The sequence below is a fragment of the Dendrobates tinctorius genome, unplaced genomic scaffold (assembly GCF_039654945.1).
Source record: "Dendrobates tinctorius isolate UK_male_01 unplaced genomic scaffold, ASM3965494v1 ptg000396l, whole genome shotgun sequence".
Taxonomy (NCBI): domain Eukaryota; kingdom Metazoa; phylum Chordata; class Amphibia; order Anura; family Dendrobatidae; genus Dendrobates; species Dendrobates tinctorius.
The window spans coordinates 1,475,705-1,500,287 of NW_027362062.1; the positions used below are offsets into that span (position 1 = coordinate 1,475,705).

Sequence of the window (24,583 nt, forward strand, 5' to 3'; positions counted from 1 at the left end):
CCATACAATTCTTGGGGTGGAAAATTGGGCAGCCGATTTTCTGAGTCGTCAGGGTCTCGCATTGGGCGAGTGGTCTCTCAATCCGCCGATTTCAACCAAATATGCCAGAGATGGGGGCACACTGGACGTCGACCTGATAGCGTTTCAGATGAACCACAAGGTTCCTCACTTCATAGCCAGGTCCCGGGATCTGCTAGCTATTGGTTGCGAAGCCCTAGTGATCCAGTGGGTCCCAATTCCTGCTGCCTTATCTTTTTCCGCCTCTCCCCTTGATACTGAGAGTCCTCTAAAAGATAAAGGCGGAGGGAATTCCCGTAATCCTGGTAGCTCCAGACTGGCCAAGAAGGGCCTGCTACGCGGAGCTGGTGAACATGCTCATGGACACTCCCTGGAGGCTTCCAAACCGTCCAGATCTTTTCTCACAAGGCCCCCTCTTCCACCCGAGTTCACAGTCTCTGAGTTTAATGGCATGGCCGTTGAGGACGCAGTTCTGAGGGAGGCCGCTTTTTCCCATCAGGTCATCCAGACCATGATTACAGCGAGAAAACCAGCATCCTCGCATAGCTATCACAGATACTGGAAGGCCTACTTTCAGTGGAGTGAGGACAACAATTTGGTCTCTATGTCTTTTTCTCTTCCTTCCATCCTGGGTTTTCTACAAACAGGTCTTCACTCGGGTCTATCACTCAGTACCCTTAAGGGTCAAGTTTTCGCTTTGTCAATCCTTTTCCAACGAAATCTGGCTTCTCATTCCCAGGTAATGACTTCTTCAAGGAGTCGCCCACCTGGCACCTCCTTATTGTCCTCCCATAGATTCATGGGATCTTAATCTTGTCCTTGGTGCACTCCAGTGCTCTCATTTTGAGTCCATTCAAGACATCCGTCTGGTCTCCTGTCATGGAAAGTGGCCTTCTTAGTTGCCATTACGTCCATCAGGAGAGATTCTGAGTTAGCGACATTGTCCTGCCATTCTCCGTTCCTGATTCTCCATCAGGACAAGGTAGTTCTCAGACCCGTTCCTTCATTCTTACCTAAGGTGGTTTCTTCATTTCACATTAATGAAGACATTGTCCTTCCCTCTCCAGTTCATCCCCTGGAGAAGTCCCTCCACAAGTTAGATCTGGTCAGAGCTATCAGAGTATACCTCTCAGGAACTGCTTCCTTTAGCCTCTCTGATGCCCTATTTGTCATCTCTGAAGGTCGTCGTAAGGGGTTTCCAGCTTCCAAATCCACTGTTGTCCATTGGATTCGCTCAGCAATATTGGAGTCATACCGTGTTCAGGTCAAACAGCCTTCTCCGGGGGTAAAGGCTCACTCCACCCAGGCGGTGGGAGCTTCTTGGGCAGTTCGTCTCCAGGCTTTGGCTTTACAGATTTGTAAAGCTACAACCTGGTCATCTTTGGACACTTTTGCAAGGTTTTACAGGGTTCATACCCATGCCTTGTCTAATACAATCCTGGGAAGGAAGGTGCTGCAGGCAGCGGTTAAGCACCGGCAGACCTAGGTCTGTTTTTCTTTGCATTCTTTCTGTTTTCCACCCTTGGGACTGCTTTGGGACGTCCCATGGTTACCTGTGTCCCCAATGAAGCGATAAAGAGGGATTTTTGGTATTCATCGTAAAATCTCTTTCTTGGAGCCTTCATTGGGGGACACAGCACCCTCCCTATCTGTTTGTACCGCTTTTGGGCCTACATGCCTTTGTTGTTGGGTTGGTACATATGTTGAGTTTTTGGTCGCTTCTCCTACTGCTTTAATACTAACTGAGGTGCTTTGAGCCTGTCGGTGGGTGTATACTGCTGAGGAGGAGCTATTTTCCTGTTTTACCTAGTGTCAGCCTCCTAGCGACAGCAGTATACACTCATGGTAACCTGTGTCCCCCAATGAAGGCTCCAAGAAAGAGATTTTACGATGAGTACCAAAAAGCCCTCTTTTTTTAATAGATGCAAATTTAATTGTGACAGTTTATATAAATACTCGGAAATAATACAAAACTACTCTGAAATGGGAGTAAATATTTGAAAGCTTAATGTGGATATACATTGTCCCTTTTAGGAATTAACCCTGTGTGTTCCGTTACTAAAATGTCATCACATTAAATGGGTTGTCTGGGAGAGAGATCATCAGTATGAGATGAATGGGAGGGGGTCGGACACCTGACGACCCACTGAATAAGTGGATATCTGCTCCGGCATTGGCTCTGTACATTTTGTGGCTGCTACCATATACTGCAGTTTATCACCAATTAAGGTGAATAGGAGCCAATCTTTAGTAGCAGCCACTACTAAATGTATGGAGCTGTAATCTTCCGCTACTTACATGTGGGCATTGTCAGCTGTAAACTGGCGGCATTGAAGCCCAAAAGATCTCATACTGATCTATCACAAGGACAGGGGCCATCAATACGTTAGTCCTCAGGCACCCCTATAAATGTGTTTGATTGCAAGAAGACACAAATACAGGACTATGTGGTTCTTACCTCCTTCGTTTGGGACAATCCTTCATGTAATGGCCAATCTTCCCACATACACGACAACATCTATCATTAGGAGCCAGCTCCCCATCTGTCAGGACTTTGGAATCAAAAAAATATTCCTGCCAAAAAAACAAAACAAACTTATGACAAGTTCTATACAAAGTAAAGACCAACATCACCTCCACTTTTCAGTGTCAGGCCATGCTAGTAATAGTGGCCATAAAGGTCCAAAATATTATTCTTCCCTCATGTCCAAACCTTTTAACAAAGCATCCTTTACCCCTACTATTCTTTTCTCTGCCAGTATCAAACTGTGTGAATACTGAGGCCAATGATTGGCTGCAGAAGTCAGTGGCAGCCATAACTAGCAGCTTGCAAGAAGACCAAGAAGAAAGTGAAGTGGTGTCAGCACAACTCAACAAACTTTACCTCTTCCAAGAAACTTTCTATAGGGGCAACACCCCATATTATAAGCCAAAAGACTAAGCTATGGCATCTAAAGTAACTGGGACAAGCCATGCATGTGAAAAGAGGGGCAGTAACACTGATGGCTGGAATAAAACTTGGGTGAGAATCCATCAAATTCCCAAAACTTGTCTAGGAACTGTTTCTGGATGCATGACTGGGGGAACGATGTTTTTCTTTTTGTGCAATATGAACCCAAGCTGCCATACATTATTCTCAATGATAAAATTACTGTAGGGCTTGGAAATACAATGACCAAAATCTTTTTTTCATGGCATTAAAATATACTGTTGAATCCTGTGATCGTATGAAAGAGTTTACAAAGCTTACTGCTTCAAGCCCAGCCTGTGGATAGAACGGGGTCCCAAACAGCTTCCGTCCATTAATGAACGCCTTCATGATGAAATTAGTCACTGAGGGAAAGTGAAAACAAAAAACACACTCAAGAAAAGCGTTACTGATCCTTCTATCTACTGAGGCAAATATATATGCAAAAGTAAGAATAGTGATAAAAATAATTTATGTACGCCCCGGAAGAAGCTAGGTGCGAAACGCACGTTGGGGTGGAGGAGGCTGCGGCGCCCACGATTATTCACGTTCACTGTGCTCAGGTATTGTTACCGATTGATTGCAAAACTTGTCTTCACTATTTTTAGCCACCGGTGCAGTCTATCTTAGATTTTCACAATAGGTACTTAGACTTGTATTGTCATGTTACCGCTGTGATTACAACATTTATATATAAGTTTGTTTATTTTTTATTGAATTTACTGCTTGGTTGGCACGCCATTTATATATGAAATAAGGTATAATAATTTTGATTATCTGATTTGCTCTGTAATCAAATCTATATGTGACATTATAGTACCTTTTGTGAATTCATTGCTGTTAGGGTATTGAGCGCCCCCTACTGGGCATTTTTTGTTTTTGTTTCTTTTTTAATCTTTTATTAAATAAAAATGTTTTCTAATACTTTTTTGGATCTCTTTATATTTTTCGGCTGGTTTGACATATACAGTTAGGTCCATATATATTTGGACAGACAACATTTTTTTAATTTTGGTTCTAGACATTACCACAATGAATTTTAAACAAAACAATTCAGATGCAGTTGAAGTTCAGACTTTCAGCTTTCATTTGAGGGTATCCATATTAAAATTGGATGAAGGGTTTAGGTGTTTCAGCTCCTTAACATGTGCTACCCTGTTTTTAAAGGGACCAAAAGTAATTGGACAATTGACTCCAAGGCTATTTCATGGACAGGTGTGGGCAATCCCTTCGTTATGTCATTCTCAATTAAGCAGATAAAAGGCCTGGAGTTGATTTGAGGTGTGGTGCTTGCATTTGGAAGGTTTTGCTGCGAAGGAAACATGTCAAAGGAGCTCTCCATGCAGGTGAAGCAAGCCATCCTTAAGCTGCAAAAACAGAAAAAACCCATCCGAGAAATTGCTACAACATTAGGAGTGGCAAAATCTACAGTTTGGTACATCCTGAGAAAGAAAGAAAGCACTGGTGAACTCATCAATGCAAAAAGACCTGGGTGCCCATGGAAGACAACAGTGATGGATGATCGCAGAATAATCTCCATGGTGAAGAGAAACCCCTTCACAACAGCCAACCAAGTGAACAACACTCTCCAGGAGGTAGGTGTATCAATATCCAAATCTACCATAAGAGAAGACTGCATGAAAGTAAATACAGAGGGTTCACTGCACGGTGCAAGCCACTCATAAGCATCAAGAATCAAAAGGCTAGACTGGACTTTGCTAAAAAACATCTAAAAAAGCCAGCACAGTTCTGGAAGAACATTCTTTGGACAGATGAAACCAAGATCAACCTCTACCAGAATGATGGAAAGAGAAAAGTATGGCGAAGGCATGGTACAGCTCATGATCCAAAGCATACCACATCATCTGTAAAACACGGCGGAGGCAGTGTGATGGCTTGGGCATGCATGGCTGCCAGTGGCACTGGGTCACTAGTGTTTATTGATGATGTGACACAGGACAGAAGCAGCCGAATGAATTCTGAGGTATTCAGAGCCACACTGTGTGCTCAGATCCAGCCAAATGCAGCCAAACTGATTGGTCGTCGTTTCATACTACAGATGGACAATGACCCAAAACATAAAGCCAAAGCAACCCAGGAGTTTATTAAAGCAAAGAAGTGGAATATTCTTGAATGGCCAAGTCAGTCACCTGATCTCAACCCAACTGAGCATGCATTTCACTTGTTAAAGACTAAACTTCAGACAGAAAGGCCCACAAACAGCAACTGAAAACCACCGCAGTGAAGGCCTGGCAGAGCATCAAAAAGGAGGAAACACAGCGTCTGGTGATGTCCATGAGTTCAAAACTTCAGGCAGTCATTGCCAACAAAGGGTTTTCAACCAAGTACTAGAAATGAACATTTTATTTACAATTATTTAATTTGTCCAATTACTTTTGGTCCCTTTAAAAACAGGGTGGCACATGTTAAGGAGCTGAAACTCCTAAACCCTTCATCCAATTTTAATGTGGATACCCTCAAATGAAAGCTGAAAGTCTGAACTTCAACAGCATCTGAATTGTTTTGTTTAAAATTCATTGTGGTAATGTCTAGAACCAAAATTAGAAAAACGTTGTCTCAGGTCCATATATATTTGGACCTAACTGTAAGTCCGAAAAGCGTTTTCTGTGATATAGGGTTTTGAAGTGCCAGACTACATTATTTTGTGGACTAAATATTTGGTATAATTTTTAAAAATGTGTTGCATGGGATCACAAGTTTCAAAACAGATGTGAACGCATTCACCAGGAAAGCTCCTAGCCCCTGAATTACAGGAGTTGTATCCATAGGCCACAACTGATCAGATGGGAGACAAAAACAATGTAGAAATGAGATTAATGGGTTGCAGAACAGTTGTGGCCATTTCCAGAAATATTACTGAAGTGTATGGAATGTATACTGATTTCAAAAATGTAAGGAAAAAGAAAATCACACTTCGGATATCGATGAATGAAAGATTAAAGTTGATATTTATTTATATAAATTGTGCAAATTAGTGTGACCAAAATGCATCAATAGAAAAAATTACTGTAAATCACAGTTGGGTCTAATTAGAGCAAACTATCATAGCAAATCAAAACGTGACTACCGTAAGTATTGTACATGGTCCCCACGTGCATGTATATACTGCCAAATACATCTGAGCATGCAACTGATGAGATGACAGATGGCATCTTAGGGATCCCCTCCCAGATCTGGTGCAGAATACCAGTGAGCTCCTGGATGCATAATGTCCAGAAGGTCTGGAAAACGTGAGGAGTAGTCAGTGGCATCAATGACTTTGTCATCCACATGAGGTTGGGCATTGTCCTGGACCAGGAGGTATCCAGAGCCCTTAGGAGGATCGTGCACTAAATGCTTCCCCAGGCTCCTAGCACACACAGCTTTACCTATGCAGCATGAATGAAGAATATTTTTACTAAAAAGGTTAATTACAAAGTTGCTTATTTTTACAAACACTTTGCAATTTCACCCATTTATGAACTTGAGATAATTCCATTAAAAAATAATGGACAGCAAATTAGGACTTCGGGTGGATTAACCACTAAGGCCAAATTCACAGATTTGTGTGTTGCAGTCCAAGTACAGACCACGATGCCAGGATCAGCAGATGGATCTCCTGACCTGAAGCCAGGTCGGTCATCGAAATCTGTCCTTGGAATGTGTGAACCCGGGCACAAGTAATATCCAGCTCACACATCTCTGCTGCTGCAAAGGTATAATTTTTATTTGGACTCCTGTGACCATCACCAATGTTCTTGTGGCCATCACAGTCTCAACACTGCAGATTTTATGGGAACCTAATATGAAAGGGAAAGTGTCAACAAAGACAGGATATGCCATACAGATACACAGAATATCCCATTATTGAATACCATAATAGATGTGGGGCACAGATCTATCTGAATAACCGTGGTCCCCTATGCCGACAGCCATCTGTTGTATCCAGACTGCTATGACAGTTACATGACAGCAAAGTCACCAGAGACCCACATCTAGCAGATGTGCCAAAAGTCTAAGACATTTAACGCTACATTTTAGGTCTCTGTTTGCAGAAGTCTCATGGGCATCATTTTAAGAACTTTTGTAAAACACAATAAAATAGAAAAGAAAAGAAAATGCAGGAATAAATTAAAGGATCAGTTTCCCAAAATATTATACTCACTTTTTCGTGAGACTCCAGCTCCAAGATTATGATTGAGATCAAATGGATCTAAAGAAAGCAAACGGGGAGTGAGAAGCATCCAGTTATCTTGTTACATGAGAACAAAAGAAATAATAATTTATTACCTATTTTTGACATGCTGTGTAATACAAACCTTCGATGGCGATGCACTTGGACGTCCACTGCTTCTCAAATGTCGTAAGTAATTTTTTCTGCCTGATGCTGATGACATACTCCTTAAAGTCAAATTCTTCTGTGTAAAATCTAAGGAAGCCGAGCCACAGCTCCCCTACAGATTCAGTATTCTGTCCCAGAGATGGAAACCGGCTTCTCTGCAAAAAAAACAAAAAAACCACAAAAAGGAGATTTTTGTGTACTCACCGTAAAATCTCTCTTAGCCTCTAATTGGGGGACACAGAACCATGGGTGTTATGCTGCTGTCCACTAGGAGGTGACACTATGCATAATCTGAAAAAGATTAACTATGGCTCCTCCTCTGCAGTATACACCCCTGGACGGCGTTAGCCTTCTCCAGTTTTGTGCAAAAGCATTAGGAGGAACATAACAGAAATAACATAACCATGCCTGTAAGAAGGCCACTATGTACGAGCTCAAAGAACAATATGAGAACTCAACCGTAACAACGGCCCGTAAGGGCAACAGGGTGGGAGCTGTGTCCCCCAATTAGAGGCTAAGAGAAAGATTTTACAGTGAGTACACAAAAATCGCCTTTACTCTGTCGCCTCATTGGGGGACACAGAACCATGGGACGTCCCAAAGCAGTCCCTTGGTGGGAAGCAATGGACGAATATTGTGCAGACAGGTCCCTAAACTTGGGGCACCGCCGCCTGCAGAACCTGTCTACCCAGGCTTGCGTCCGCTGAGGACTGGGTATGAACTCTGTAGTGTTTAGTAAACGTGTGTAGGCTAGTCCAAGTGGCCGCCTTACACACTTGTTGTGCCGAAGCCTGGTGCCGAACGGCCCAGGAGGCCCCTACCGCCCGAGTGTGCCGTAATACCGTCCGGAAGAGGAGAATTTTTAAGGCGGTAAGCCTCTTGTATGGTGGATTTGATCCACCTGGCAAGGGTAGCTTTGGAAGCCGGCAGACCCTGGCGGACGCCTTCCGGAAGAAGGAAAAGGGAATCAGACTTCTGGAAGGGCGCAGTCCTAGACACGTATATACGCAATGCCCTGACGAGGTCAAGCGTATGCAGAGCCTTCTCCACTCTATAAACCAGAGCCGGGCAAAGGGATGGCAGTGAAATTTCCTCATTGAGGTGGAAGTTGGACACAACCTTTGGAAGGAAGGATGGGACCGTACGGAGAACTACCTTGTCCTGGTGAAAAGCCAGGAAGGGCCGTCTGCAGGAGAGTGCTGACAGTTCAGACACACTGCGTAGCGAGGTGATTGCCACCAGAAAGACCACCTTCTGGGATAGAAGGTGGGGTGGGAGTTCCTTAAGGCCTGTTTCACACATCCGTTTGTGACCATCAGTCAAAATCCGCCGTTTTGGAAAAAAAACGGATGCGCCATTTTTCTTTGCGGACCCGTTTTTTCCCCCACTGACTTTCATTATCGGCGGATTTTGACTGATGGACGTCCGTAGCATCCGCATTTTTGCGGATCCGCCAATATTTTGGCGTCCGCTGACCTGACCGAACGGACCGAACGTTTTTTTCTCCCTCCGGATCCGCTATTCTATGTTTTAACCTGCAATTCTGTCTGGCTGCTGGATGAAAAAAATCTCTCTCTCTCCTCCCACCTCCCTCCTCCATTTGTCGCCCGATCTCCTCCCTCATGCAATCGCGCGATACTGCGCGATCTCCTCCCTCATGCAATCACGCAATATTGCCCTCCCTCATGCCATCGTGCGATACTGCGCGATCTCCTCCCTCATGCGATCGCTACTGCGCGATCTCCTCCCTCATTCCATCATGTGATCGCTACTGCGCGATCTCCTCCCTCATGCCATCGCTACTCACCCGCATCCCACGAGATCGCTCACCGCAGATGCCCGCGGATACCACTACATCGCCCGGTATCAATTTTTGATTTGATTTTTTTTTTTTCTTTATTCCCAGCCGCGGTTCCAATAAATTTTTACCATCGGCGGATCCGTACATCCGCCGATCCGCTGTCCCCCATTTCTGTCAGTCCGCCTGCGGATCCGTTTTCCGCTATTTTGGCGGATTTAGACTAACAGAAAAGACTGATGTCTGAAACAGGCCTAAGGGGTTCGAAAGGTGGTCCCTGCAATGCTGTCAGGACCAGGTTGAGGTCCCACATTTCTAGTGGACGTCTGTAGGGGGGAACCAATCGGGAAACCCCCCTGAAGAAAAGTCCTGACTTGCGGCTTGTTAGCAATGCGTCTCTGAAAAAGCACTGAGAGCGCTGACACCTGGCTCTTAATCGAGCCCAGGGACAGCCTGGCGTCCAGACCAGATTGGAGAAAACCAAGTACTTTGGGGAGGGAATAAGGGAGTGGGATCTGGCCGTGAGATTCGCACCAGGTAAAGAAGGCTCTCCAGGTACGGTAATAAATCTTGGTGGAGGCTGGCTTCCGTGCCCTGATCATGGTTCCAATGACGTCCGGTGAGAGCCCTGCTTGGGTTAGAACCCAGGTCTCAAGGGCCACGCCGTCAAATTGAGAGCCCCTGAGTTCTGGTGGTAGAACGGGCCTTGTGACAGAAGATCAGGACGGTCGGGGAGACGCCAGGGGGCGTCTGCTGTAAGTTGTACGATGTCGGCGTACCATGTACGTCTGGGCCAGTCCGGCGCGATTAGGATGGTTGGAACTCCCTCTTGTTTGATCTTCTTCACCACTCTGGATATCAGGGGGAGAGGTGGAAAAATGTACAGAAGCTGGAACTGGGTCCAGTCCTGAACCAGGGCATCTGCTCCGAGCGACCGCGGATCGTGTGTTCTGGCCATGAAATTGGAGACCTTGGCATTGAGATGGGATGACATTAGGTCCATGTCCGGGGTCCCCCAGCGATGGCAGATCTGGCGAAAAATTTCGGGATGGAGAGACCACTCTCCCGAGTCCATTCCTTGTCTGCGAGGAAGTCGGCTTCCCAGTTGTCCACACCCGGAATGTGGACCGCAGAGAGTACCGACCTCGTGTCTTCAGCCCAGTGGAGGATATGTGCCACCTCTCTCATCGCCTGGGTACTGCGGGTCCCGCCTTGGTGGTTCACATATGCCACTGCCATGGCATTGTCCGACTGTACTCTGATGTGACGAAAGGCTCTCAACGCCAGGAGGATGGCCGAATTTCCAGGATGCTGATGGGCATGTTCGCTTCCACTGGTGACCACTTGCCCTGTGATGTAGGTGCACCGCACCACAACCTGTCAGGCTCGCGTCGATGGTCAGGACCTTCCATTAACCTGTGAGAAAGGATTTCCCCCGTTGCAAGCGAGGTTGGCTTGGCCACCAGTGCAGGGACCTCCTGGTTGACGATGTTAGCTGGAACTCCCTGTCGAGGGAAAAAGGATTCCTGTCCCAGGACTTGAGAATGGCTAGTTGAAGAGGCCTGAGGTGAAACTGGGCAAATGGGACCGCTTCCATTGCTGCCGCCATCCTGCCGAGGACTCTCATGGCAAACCGGAGATCGGGGGGGGGGGAGGGGCTGCGGAGGAGGATGTGAACTCCTAGATGAAGAGCCAGTGCCTTGTCCTTGGGAAGGAGCACCAGACCCCTGGAGGTGTCGAATAGCATTCCCAGGAAGGTCAGAGACTGACTCGGGGTAGTCGATGACTTTTGTAGGTTGACTAACCAGCCCAGGCGACTCAGAGTGTCGATTGTGATTGAGACGCTGAGCTCGCAGTCCTTGAAGGTGGAAGCCTTGATGAGGAGATCGTCCAGGTATGGAACGACTACTATGCCTCTGGAGTGTAGAACGTTCATGGTGGCTGCCATGATCTTGGTAAACGTTCTGGGAGCCGTGGCGAGTCCGAACGGGAGAGCCACGAACTGGTAGTGGTCCTGGTCGATTGCGAACCTGAGAAATCTCTGATGTGTCTATGCAGAGGAACCTATAGGGGGCCTTATAGGAACATGGAATCACAGCCGAGTAAGAACCCCAGCTGTGATCTTACCCCACCAGTGTGCCCCTAGGTCCAGCGCCGAAGATCCACAGTCCTGTGCCCCCCTCCGGAGACTGGCTGGCCTGGACGATATGCAGGGTTAATCTTGTCCTGCAGCAGAAATGGCCGCCGTGGGGAAGAGGAGGAAGGAGAAAGGGGGCGGAGAGCAGTAAAAAGGCGGCAGGGCTGTGTAAAAAACGGTCTCAAGCGGTCTCAATCCGCCCCCTCTATGACACTGTAGTCATCCGGGGGGCGGAAACAAGGCGGCGGCCTCGGCTAGGCCGAAGCCGCGGCCTAAAGTAGATGTCTGATGCCCAAGAGGGCTCCAGGTAGGCGTGGAAGTCCGGGAGGGGATCGGATCTGAACCGGGCCCTCCCGGATTGAAGGCAGGATAGCGGTGGGGCTATAGGTGGCGGGGGGGTGGGCTGAAGGATCCCCCCCGCCAGAGAAACAGGGGGCAGGGAGCCCTGTGTCTCAGATGTGCCATGCCTGCCTGCACTCCCCCCAGTCCCGACAGGAGCCCACAGCTGGGCTTTGGGTCCCTGGATGCAAGTGCAGTGTGCTGGCCCATACCGCTGGGAGCTGCAGAGTGCTGCCTGTGCACGCCCTACCTGAGGCTTCTCAACATAATACCCCCAGATGGGGACTAGGGAGGTTGCTGCTGTCACCTTCAGGGGGCTTTATCCTCGCCTTGACCTCAACCCAGAAACCAAAGAGAATTGGGAAAGGAAGGGAGTCTCGACTTCAAACCAGCACCCGAGGGACTGGGGAAGGAGCGACATGGGGAATAACCTTCTCGACTTCAACCGGGCACCCTATAAAAAGGGCCGAGGAAGGAGCCATGTCGGGAGCCTCGCAGGAGACCCACTTTTCTTCATCTGTAATCCTTAGGTGTGCCTCCTATGCAACACTAAGCAAAAACTGGAGAAGGCTAACGCCGTCCAGGGGTGTATACTGCAGAGGAGGAGCCATAGTTAATCTTTTTCAGATTATGCATAGCGTCACCTCCTAGTGGACAGCAGCATAACACCCATGGTTCTGTGTCCCCCAATGAGGTGACAGAGTAAACAATGTATGGCACGGTCATAAATTCAGCATTACTTATGCCAAGAAAGACGTGCTTCCAAAACAACATAGCCTTACAATATATTGATAATCTGGCCATAGTCATGCCAAGTGTGATGAAATCTGCAACAAAGGCTCCAGCAATAGTGTGAACACAGCCAAACAGTATGACCTAGACATCTATGGATTGGAGCACTCACCAACTCTTCTGTGTTTTCAAAGAAAAAGGCGTTCCAGCCGTCCACCATCCTCCGTGGAATAATATGCCCGTCATATATCTGAGAAATACAGAAAAAAGCCCCATTTAAAATAGATTTTCTAAACCAGAAAACTCTATTTAATATTTTGGTAGATAATTCAGATTTATAGATGAAGGTGCCCCACATTTAGATTGGCTGAAGAGTTCAGGTGTTTCACTTGCATGGTTCAAATCTGATAGAAAATAGTGCACTTCTCTATTTACCCATTGGGGGCGCTGCAGGGAAATTGAGCACTTGTCGCACTATGCGTTGTGATTGTAGTTGCGCCTAGTGATCAGTGCAGGGATAGAATGGTCATAAATTAATCTTCATATCCCCCATCTTAAACTTGTGTTTACCTAGAACCCAGCCAATTCTTACCTCTTGTAGCACCGGTATGACGGGTGGATTTCTCTGCTGGAGGAAATACAGGACCATAAGGATGTAAGCATAGGAAGACAAACTTCCCCTCGATGCGTCACCTATATCACAGCGCTGCAGAAATGTAAAAAAAAAAAAAATGCAAGAATTAGAGTTATTCCACAATACAAGCAAAATAAAATCAGTTTAAAGAAAGAACTCTAAATCTAAATCAACCTGCAGTGATCCTCAGTCTGCTGAACCGCCGCACAACCAACTCTGCCCTCTCCTAGTGTATCTTCGCCCACCCCTGTAGACTGTGAGCCCTCACGGGTAGGGTCCTCTCTCCTTCTATACTTGTGTGTCCCTTGTATTGCTCATGTTTGTTGTACTTGTCTATATTTGTCCCTTTCACATGTAAAGCGCCATGGAATAAATGGAGCTAGAAAAATGTGTAATAATAATAATAAATATATTTTTTTTTTCATCATATGTGTGTGTATATATTTATAATATGTGTATATATATTACACATACTATAAATATATACACACATATGATGAAAAAAATCTATATATAAATCTATATATATATCTATATCTATCTATCTATATATATATCTATATATATATACACACTCATTGGCCACTTTATTAGGTACACCTGTCCAACTGTGTGTTAAGACTTAATTTCTAATCAGCCAATCACATGGCGGCAACTCAGTGCATTTAGGCATGTAGACATGGTCAAGACAATCTCCTGCAGTTCAAACCGAGCATCAGTATGGGGAAGAAAGGTGATTTGAGTGCCTTTGAACGTGGCATGATTGTTGGTGCCAGAAGGGCTGGTCTGAGTATTTCAGAAACTGCTGATCTACTGGGATTTTCACGCACAACCATCTCTAGGGTTTACAGAGAATGGTCCGAAAAAGAAAAAAAATCCAGTGAGCGGCAGTTCTGTGGCCGGAAATGCCTTGTTGATGCCAGAGGTCAGAGGAGAATGGGCAGACTGGTTCGAGCTGATAGAAAGGCAACAGTGACTCAAATTGCCACCCGTTACAACCAAGGTAGGCAGAAGAGCATCTCTGAACGCACAGTGCGTCGAACTTTGAGGCAGATGGGCTACAGCAGCAGAAGACCACACTGGGTACCACTCCTCTCAGCTAAGAACAGGCATCTGATGGCTACTTTCAGCAGGATAATGCGCCATGTCATAAAGCTCGAATCATCTCAGATTGGTTTCTTGAACATGACAATGAGTTCACTGTACTCAAATGGCCTCCTCAGTCACCAGATCTCAATCCAATAGAGCATCTTTGGGATGTGGTGGAACGGGAGATTCGCATCAGGGATGTGCAGCCGACAAATCTGCGCCAACTGTGTGATGCCATCATGTCAATATGGTCCAAAATCTCTGAGGAATGCTTCCAGCACCTTGTTGAATCTCTGCCACGAAGAATTGAGGCAGTTCTGAAGGCAAAAGGGGGTCCAACCCGTTACTAGCATGGTGTACCTAATAAAGTGGCCAGTGAGTGTATATTATTGCCTTGTAATGTTTTCATTTCCTGTTCTGTCCAGATGTCACCGTATCCCAGAATTCCAAGCAGAGGAAGTTCACCGACCGCCATATTGGGACACCCAAGTGATGGGTGTCTCAATATGGAAACTGCTGCTGGTACCAACCTATTGCGCGGTACCACCAGCGGAACACCATCTCACCACACACACATACACACAACTATATGCCGTACGCACCTCACACACTCAGACTCACACATTCACACTGTCACCCTCACACACAACACACACACGCAGCCTCTTGCGCGGTACCACCAGCAGAACACCGTCGCACTGCGCCAATTCGGCGCATACGCAGTGAATCATTCGGCTGATCCCGGCGGCAGATGCGCAACGTGTCTACAGGCAGAGGTAGCCGGTCACATTAAAGGGGTTTTCCCACGAATTAAAGTTAATTTTAAAAATTCTGTGTCTGACCGTGTACGGAGCATACCACATCTCCTGGGCAGGGAAGGAAGCAAAAGACAATACTGACATTACAGCATGGGAGCACAGAGGATACATTTTGTGAGGTAAAATATTTCACTGTTTTTAAACAATATTTTACCTCACAAAATGTATCCTCTGCGATCTCCTGCTGTAATGTCAGTATTGTCTTTTTGCTTTCTTCCCCTGCGCAGGAGCTGTGGTATGTTCTGTATACGGTCAGACACAGGGGTGAGAGAGACAGAGCACAGGGGGGAGACAGCTCAAACGGGACAGCACATGAGGGGAGAACACAGCACAGGAAGGAGAGAGGCAGCAGACAAGGGGGATAGCACATGGGGTAGACAGGTCAAAGAAGAGAGCACAGACGGGAGAAGTCAGCACATGGGGAAAGAGAGAGTGGATAGGTGGGTGAGCACACGGGGGGGGGAGAGATTCTCAATGCTGCAAAGCCTGCCCCCATCGTGACATTACCACCCTCCTGATGCAATAGTATCCGGCCTCCATCTAGTAAGTATATATACACACATATATATATATATATATATATATGTAATTTTTACTTTTTTTTATTTTGACTTGAGAGATGCACAAGACAGCTCTAAACATATGAATCCCCCCTCTCTGTGGCTGGGAGATACCATAAAGGAGAGGACACTTGGGTGACCAATATATCATTCTTGCTCCATTTTTCTACAACACACAGCCACAAATCCCCTGCATAGACAATAGTATAAGATTCTGTCTGCCTGTAGCCACCACCAGAGGGAGCTCTCTGCATACACAAGACAATAACAGAACAGCATGCAGCAATGGTAGGTGAGAGGCGCTAATCACATCATGGTTCAGCATCAGGACACATGCAGGTGTCCTGACGTGTAATCACCGGTAATGGAGAGGTAAGTAGGTTGCAAACAGTATCACTTACTTTAGCGAAGAACTTAACTGTGTATCCTAATAATTTTACTCTTGGGTCAATGGCAGCATATGTAGCTAGCATTCGGGTGTTATGCTGAGCCTGGAAAGAACACAACGATAGAGAAAGGTTTAATTTGCTATTATCAGCTAATTATTGTGGGCACACGACTGTGTCTATTTTCCAGTTATAGTTTCCATATAGACAGGCATTCTCGTCCGCAGAACAACCATTATCTGCAACGTCACAAGGACGGCTGCAGCTAGAGAACTAATATTCACCACAGAGGTTACACAAGAACGTTTTCCTTCTGTACCCTTATCAATTCCCAAAACTTTTGGCCTGAAAACATTTCTCTCTTCTTGCATCTTGTTCTTTATCTACCAGCCCGTATCTCAGCTGTTTTATCTATTCCCTCAGAAGTTTCGTCTGTCTTTCCATGCATTCTGATTTGTCCTCATTTTTCTGACAGATCTTTCATGTTAATCTTTCCTTCCTCATCGACCTTTATCCATTTATAGGCTTCCACTACTGGGAGATAAGAAGTCTTCCCAAGGTGTAGGTTCATGTACACGGATGGTACTTGCTTTGTAGGAGAGATGTGCAGGTGGTTTACCTTTGTTTTTTCATGTTTGAATGCCTTGATTCTGTATCTGCTCACTTGGAGTGTTTGGGCTGCACTGACTTCAGTCATTTGTTAAGAAGTAGTCTGAACACTGTAAATTTCCTCTGTAATGTAAGGTGGCCTTGTTGCCTTGTATTTAATGCAACACTCACATCTTACAGTATTTGGACTAGTGGTCACTATAAGATTCTTTAGTCAGGTTATGTTTTCCTACAGTTCCTTAATGCTTTTTTTTTTCTAATATCTATGACCTAGATGTCTATAGCATGTGTAGATATAGTCATTGTGTCCATGTGTGTAGAGCCTCACCTGTTCCTTCACTGTATCGAGATAACATAAATGCTTATTTGCTTTGGCAGTCACCAGATTTCCATCCATTCGAGTACACCTGTCACCTTTTATTTTACAGTGAGTCCTTTAGCGGTCATACGCTGCACAAAAACAGTCCTCCTTCCAAACTGGGAACATACAACACGTCTTTGACAGGTATGGTTAAATTAGGTCCATTTTACAGGGGCACATCTCTAACTTTTGCATCTATTCTCTTTCCATCAACAAAATAATTTACTTCCTTGTTATTTAAGTCAAGTTTTGTGAGAAAGCTTCTATCGCTTGGCATGTGACTTGTTGCTCTGTAGTCGATGGACCAACCTTGTAATGTCTGATTATTGGAACATGGATCAGAGATTGTAGCTTTCATCTTTTGTTTAGTTCCTTTTGGAAATTATTTCTGTTGTTCTGCTTTCCATCTTGTAGAGTTTTTAAGTGTCTGTTTGTGGAATCTGAAACATGCTCTAGTTTCCTTCTTGAGTGAACTTATATCTGTGACTATAAAGCTGTGTGCCCACGATGCGTTTTGTTAAGCGTTTCTGCAGCGTTTGAGCCGGCTCAGACGCTGCAGAAACGCTTAAAAGATGCATCAAATTAATTAGCATGCGTTTTTGGCTTTTTGTGCCAATGCATGCGTTTTTAACCGCTCAGGAATCGCTTAGCGGCTAAAAACGCAGCATGCTCATTAATTCCCGCATTGCTCAGCGTTTTTAGCCATCCCCAGTGATCCCAGAAATCGCGTGTCAAAAAATGCGTCAAAAACGCGTCAAAATCGCACAAAAAACGCGCGGAAAAAGACGCGCGATTTCTGGGAAGGGGATCCTTTTCTTGAGCGTTTAAAAACGCTAGTGTGGGCACATAGCCTTAGAGTGATCCCCCCCGACACCTTTCGTGAAGTTTATTTTGTCTCTGATACTCATCTTCTAGCTTGGAGTTTAGAAATTCAGGTGTGTGGTCGGTGTCAGGCCTAGTACCTAGTGCACCAATCATTGCATGTGTCATGTAAACCAGGGGTCCCCAACCGCCGGTCCGCGGCCCAGCACCGGGCCGCTGCAGTGCCCTTGCCGGTCCGCGGACACAAGGGGAGCCAGGGGCGGTCAGTGGCGTAGTGGGGGCTGGGGCGGCGTGCAGCAGTTCTAGCGGCGGCCAGGGAGCGATCCAAGCAGCTCCGCTGCCTGCAAGAGGGAATAGCAGGAGCGGAGCTGCAAGGACCCGTCCACTGCGTCCAGCTTCCTGCCCGCCGCCCGCGCTTCCTGTCTCTGACTGACACAGAGAGGAGCGCGGCCGCTGCTGTGCCAGAGCGAGGAAGCGCGGGCGGCGGGCAGGTGAGAGGAGAGAGGTGGTGTGTGTGTGTGTATGTATAATGTGTGTGTGTGTGTGTGTGTCTGTGTGTGTGTGTGTGTGTGTGTTTTTGTGTGTTGGTCTGTGTTTGTGTAGCCTGGCCCTGGAGGAGATGGGGACATGAGGAGAAGGCCATGAGGGGAGTGATGGAGAGACGGCAGTGATGGGGAGAGGGGAGTGATGGGGTGAAGGCAGTGATGGAGAGAAGGGAGTGATGGGGAGAGGGGAGTGATGGGGTGAAGGCAATGATGGGGAGACAGCAGTGATGGGGTGAAGGCAATGATGGGGAGAGGGGAGTGATGGGGTGAAGGCAATGATGGGGAGAAGGGAGTGATGGGGTGAAGGCAATGATGGGGAGAAGGGAGTGATGGGGTGATGGGGTGAAGGCAATGATGGGGAGAAGGGAGTGATGGGGTGAAGGCAATGATGGGGAGAAGGGAGTGATGGGGTGAAGGCAATGATGGGGAGAAGGGAGTGATGGGGTGAAGGCAATGATGGGGAGAGGAGTGATGGGGTGAAGGCAATGATGGGGAGAAGGGAGTGATGGGGTGAAGGCAATGATGGGGAGAAGGGAGTGATGGGGTGAAGGCAATGATGGGGAGAAGGGAGTGATGGGGTGATGGGGTGAAGGCAATGATGGGGAGAAGGGAGTGATGGGGTGAAGGCAATGATGGGGAGAGGAGTGATGGGATGAAGGCAATGATGGGGAGAAGGGAGTGATGGGGTGAAGGCAATGATGGGGAGAAGGGAGTGATGGGGTGAAGGCAATGATGGGGAGAGGAGTGATGGGGTGAAGGCAATGATGGGGAGAAGGGAGTGATGGGGTGAAGGCAATGATGGGGGTGAAGGCAATGATGGGGAGAAGGGAGTGATGGGGTGATGGGGTGAAGGCAATGATGGGGAGAAGGGAGTGATGGGGTGAAGGCAATGATGGGGAGAGGAGTGATGGGATGAAGGCAATGATGGGGAGAAGGGAGTGATGGGGTGAAGGCAATGATGGGGAGAAGGGAGTGATGGGGTGAAGGCAATGATGGGGAGAGGAGTGATGGGGTGAAGGCAATGATGGGGAGAAGGGAGTGATGGGGTGAAGGCAATGATGGGGAGAAGGGAGTGATGGGGTGAAGGCAATGATGGGGAGAAGGGAGTGATGGGGTGATGGGGTGAAGGCAATGATGGGGAGAAGGGAGTGATGGGGTGAAGGCAATGATGGGGAGAGGAGTGATGGGGTGAAGGCAGTGATGGGGTGAAGGCAATGATGGGGAGAAGGGGGTGATGGAGCACTTATTCAAAACCTATGGTGAGTTGAGTCACATTATAAATGTTATTTAATTAGAAGTATGCACTGCTACACTACAACCGTGTCCATAGCCCCGCCCCCTTATGACCAAAGCCCCACCCCTGCCACACCTCCATCCCCGCCCTGCCGGGCCATGGAAGAATGGTCTTGCTTGAAACCGGTCCCTGGTGCAAAAAAGGTTGGGGACCACTGATGTAAACAACATAGAAATATGCCTGTTTTTTATATCCTCACCCAGCTTTATGTGGTAGTTTGCTAGTTCATGTGTTATATCTAATAAAGTTTACAATATTTTCTGAAATACATGATCTACACATCCTTCTTGTATTTGTTTGTTTTTTTTCAAATGCCAGCAATGTAGCACATTGTTTTAATATTCTGGGCTGTAAACAGGTCATTTTTTATTGTTTATATCCTCACCCACATACTATATTTCAGTTGTGTGAAGACTTCCAGCATTGCATATCGTTTGCTTTGTAGTCTCATTTTGTAGTTTCCTTAGCAGAAATATCAAGATTTTTAGTTGCTTACCGTAAAATCTGTTTCTCTGAGCCTTCATTGGGGGACACAGGAACCATGGGTGTATGCTGCTGCCACTAGGAGGCTGACACTATGCAGAAAAAAAGTTAGCTCCTCCTCCGCAGTGTACACCCCACCGACAGGAAGTAGGATGTTCAGTTAGTGAGAAAGCAGTAGGAGAAGCAATCTGTAAACAAGATAAAAACCACAGAAACACAAATCCAAACTGTAACAATATTATACAGTAAACCGAGCTGTTCAACTTGGGAGGGTGCTGTGTCCCCCAATGAAGGCTCAGAGAAACAGATTTTACGGTAAGCAACTAAAAATCCTGTTTTCTCTATCGCTTCATTGGGGGACACAGGAACCATGGGACGTCCCAAAGCAGTCCTCAAGGGGAGGGAACAGCAAATAACTCCATCAGGACGAGGAAGTCACCCTCGTCACCTGCAAGGTCACCTGCGAGGTCTTTTTTTACCCCGATCGGCACTTGCCGAAGCTAGGCATGGGCTTTGAAAACCTTATAGACCTGTGGAGGACATATCATCGCACTGCAGAGGTGCCAGACGAAGGCCCAAAGAGTACTGTCAAGAGGAGACACACTGCTCAGGCAGAGTGCGTCGTAGTCAAAAGAACGCAGTCCTTCCTGAGCCGGCAACCCTACTAATGCCGACCAGTTTCCGCGAACAGAACTCTAACCTGAAGGCCAGAGGACCTCTACACTTCAAGCCTGAGCTTGAGAAGTACCGTTGCTGTGGCCAAGTAGCCTGATGAGAGGGCGTCACGAAGGAAAAGTCCGAGGCGGACGAAAGAAAGGGAATTCAGAATGACGGAGAGTGGACCCTTGATCCACAGGAAGTGCACCACAGCTGCTACAGACTCTGTAAGACCCTAGGAGTGGTTGAGAGTCTGAAAGGGAAAGATACCAACGGAAAAGGAAAATGAACCCGTTCGTTGCAAGAGCAGACATTGCCAAAGCCCTGAAGAAATCAGGACCTAGATAAGAGCTTCATGGAACAAGGAAAAAATCATGCAATTCACAGAAGGTAAATGTTGAACGAAGAAAATTTCTTCCTGAAAAAACAAGGATGGACTGAATCCTAGATTCCCAAACGTCATGCTGAAGAAAAAGCACTGAAGAACGACAAAGCTGAGACTGAGGAAGGGAAGCGCTTGTCCTTCCGGTGAGCTCCTTAATAATTTGGCCTATTGGAGCCACACGGAAGGAACGGAAAGTTAGTGAGGGACCTCTTTGGGCATAATTTCGCTCGTGAAACCGAAAGCCAAATGGACCCTTAGATGGGAACAATTAGGTGAAAAACTATGTCTCCATATAAGAAAAATTTTTGGACAGTGAGGACGGTCAAATCTTCTGACCGGTCCCCAGATAGAATGCTCTGAGCAAGCTAGGCCACGTGTCTATAGAACTTTGCAACACGAGTGGGGGCTAAGGCAGGACACGCTATAGCGGCGGGTGCTTTGGTGGTTGACCCTGCTAACTACTGTGTGAGTTCGACGTTGGTATCCCTGCGGGATGAACTTCTGGGTGAGGAAGGACCATAGTGGAGAAATTGGAACAGGAGGGTTCGTAGTCGCAGAAGTAGTTTAATTTGTGAAGCGCTCAGGAGAAAAAAGATATACCTAGGCGCCCCCTTGTTTGGAAACGGCTGAAGTCCGTTCCATGAGAATATGACAAGACCTGAGAGCAGGCCCTGAGAACCTGCTAAAGAACCGAACACTGAAAATATACTGAATGGAACCTGGGGATAACCTGGATCTCATCGCTGTGATATAGGCACAGGTTGGCTATGAAGAGACAACTGATTGCTCGATTAAGCAGGTAGACTGAAGACTACTGGATGACTTTTCAGACTGATATCAGGAGGAAGATAAACCAACATACAGGGATGAGGGTGAATATGGGAAAAAATAGTCCAGCTGGACTTATAAAAATTAATAGTCGAGCAAGGAAAGTCCACGGCAAAACATGGAGTATGTCAACTGCAAAGAAAGTTGGCTCTAGGTAGATCAAATAGACCCCAGAAAGACAACTAGGCTGATGAAAGGAAGGTCAACCTTATGACGATGTAAACGGCCGACTCCATCCTGGACCCTCTGGAGTAGGGAGAGGACTGCAGTGTGTAGATCCGCGTGCCAAAGTCTAAGACAACACGCACGCGAAGATCACAGTGAAAAAATACAATTCTAGCTGAAATAAGAAACATGTTATCACCAGACTCATCCTTAGATCCAAGACTGGAGCAGCTTTCTACCCTGGTCGATACTTGCGCAGAGTGACATCCCACTCCTGTCTGAGGTGGGATACTTGCCCCAGTCACGGTCAGAAGTCACATCTGTGAGCTGCTGGAGGCTTTATCCGGTGTCTGTAAGAAAGAATAGGTAAGTTCCGACAAATACGGAGCTTAGATATTGTGGTAGTTCGAAGGCCCTTGGGACATACTAGAACCTATAAACTACTATTAGCCAAACATTAATGATAGGCGTAACACACCGGGCAGTAAAGATAGCCTGCGGACGGTAGTGTAAACTGATCAGAAGGTGGGACAAAAACTCTTGAGGAGCAACTCACACTTAGGGTCCAGATCATGCCACAGTAAACCTCGACCATCCGTACCTGACACGAGAGTGTCTGACCTACCTGAAGGTGGAGTCTACAGTTATGTTGCTACTGAGGTCCGCTCTGTGGTATAGAGATCCACGCCGTTTGGACACGGTAGCCTTTTACGTTTAACTGTTAACAAATCACAGATGTTATTGACTATGAAATATGCAGCTGAAAGGTGTCTTAGACTCACATGAAAGAGGCTTGAAATCGCAGCTGCAGCCCGCTAGAGTAATAAATGCCAGCACCTCACCTCGAGTGGTGATTATACGGGAGCTAGGCAAAAACTGCAAAGGACCCTGAGGAACGTGAGAGAGGGCGTTCCTGACTCATCTGACAATGGGACAGTAGAGCCGGGCCGGTGTAGTCGATGGACTTCGGGTACATTTGAGTTACCGGAAAGATGGCATGTATTGACTAAACCTGTCTGGTAGAGGTCTATCCAAGTGCTCGATAAGGGATAGAATACTGCTGCAATAGGACGCGAGGAACCTGAAGACGAGGGCGTCTGACTTACCTGAATACGGTACAGAACACCAGTACCATTGAACCAGTCAACCCCCGACACGTCTCCACAGTAATACGGCCATTTCAACAGGGCTGTGGAGTCGGAGTCGGAGTCGTGGAGTCGGAGTCGGTGCTCATTTTGGTGGAGTCGGAGTTGGAGTCGGTATAAAATGGACCGACTCCGACTCCTAAAATATATAATAAATTGGGTACAGTAATTCAATGCAGGATGTGCTGAATATTTTTTCACAGGAATTTGGGAAAGTTATGAAATGTCCTATAAATGGCTGTTATATTCCTGATCTAAGGCTACATTCACACACAGCGTTTTTCCTGTGTTTTTTGAGGATACGTTTTTCAGCTGCAAAAGCTGATCATCTTTTTAAAAAACTGCATCACCTGAAAGGTTTTTGAGCTCATAGATAATGTTTTCAATAGCAAAAGCAGATTAGAAATCTGCTCTATCTATCCATTTATCCATATCTGTCTATCCATATCGTATCTGTACCAAAAAGAATGAAAACCGGGTAGTACACCAATATATATTCTGTTCTATCTAAATATCTTGATTATTGGATCATAAAAATGATTAAATGTCTGAGGTTCACATTGTACTACAATAAATTTTTCACTTAAATATAAGCAATATGTGTGGGAGTCGGAGTCGTGGAGTCGGAGTTGGAGTCGGTGTAAGGGAAATTGAGGAGTCGGAGTCGGAGTCGCAGGTTTGGCTTACCGACTCCACAGCCCTGCATTTCAACCACTGTACCTGGTAGGTGGTGCGTCTGGAGCCTGGATAGCAGATATAGCACAGTTGCCATCGGCTCTAAGTATCCTGTGAACAAATCAGCGTGGAGAGAACCTGGAGAAGGGTATAGGAGACAGCCATTTCTGTGTTGCGGTGCGGTCTAGGCCTGGATACCTGACGACCTTAGGCAGAATAACAGCTCCTGTGTTGCGGTCTGGGTCTGGATACCTGACATTAGGTAAAATAACGGCTTCACGTGTAGCAAACCGTACCATGAAGTCTGTGTTAAAGCAGATTCTGACCAGTCAATTCTCTTGACGGTAGACCAGTAGGTCTGGGATCAGAAAGAGACTAAACTCTACTCTCTGTTGTGCGCAAGGGTTCCAACCCCTGGACCTGCGAGTTGTGGACAGCTTCCTCCTTCACTGAGCCACAGCCGACAATTGCCAGATAACACAGACTTCTATCCAGGTGTAAGTCCGGCCCAAAACACTGCAGATGTGAAGAGATAGAAGCAGCTCATTATTCTGCTTAGGGCAGTGTGAAGCCAGCGTCCAGAGGGGGCCGCAGCAAAAAGGAAGGGCGAGTGTCTGTGAGAAGTAGACATGGAAGCAGTAAACAAGGGGAACTGCTACCTTGGATCTAATTCTTATAAACAGGGAGGAAATGGTTGAGGAGGTAAAAGTGGCTGGGACCCTAGGAGGTAGCGACCATGCTATTTTAGAATTTTGGATAACTAGAGGAGGAAGACCTGTGAAGACTCAGACGT

General features: G+C 46.6%; 1 protein-coding gene across 2 annotated transcripts in view; it reads right to left on the minus strand.

Moving 5' to 3' along the window:
* TUT4 (terminal uridylyl transferase 4) overlaps positions 1–24,583 on the minus strand; it is a 145,276-nt gene that overhangs the window by 31,376 nt on the left and 89,317 nt on the right. For both annotated transcript variants that reach the window (XR_012227454.1, XM_073563741.1), the window contains exons 19-25: positions 15,837–15,926; positions 12,927–13,040; positions 12,507–12,584; positions 7,306–7,483; positions 7,152–7,199; positions 3,269–3,351; positions 2,477–2,592 (exon numbers count right to left, since the gene is read on the minus strand). Coding sequence is in view for 1 of the 2 variants with exons in the window: in XM_073563741.1 (XP_073419842.1) it covers positions 2,477–2,592; positions 3,269–3,351; positions 7,152–7,199; positions 7,306–7,483; positions 12,507–12,584; positions 12,927–13,040; positions 15,837–15,926 (707 nt within the window). In the remaining variant the exon portion in view is untranslated. The remainder of the gene's footprint in view (positions 1–2,476; positions 2,593–3,268; positions 3,352–7,151; positions 7,200–7,305; positions 7,484–12,506; positions 12,585–12,926; positions 13,041–15,836; positions 15,927–24,583) is intronic.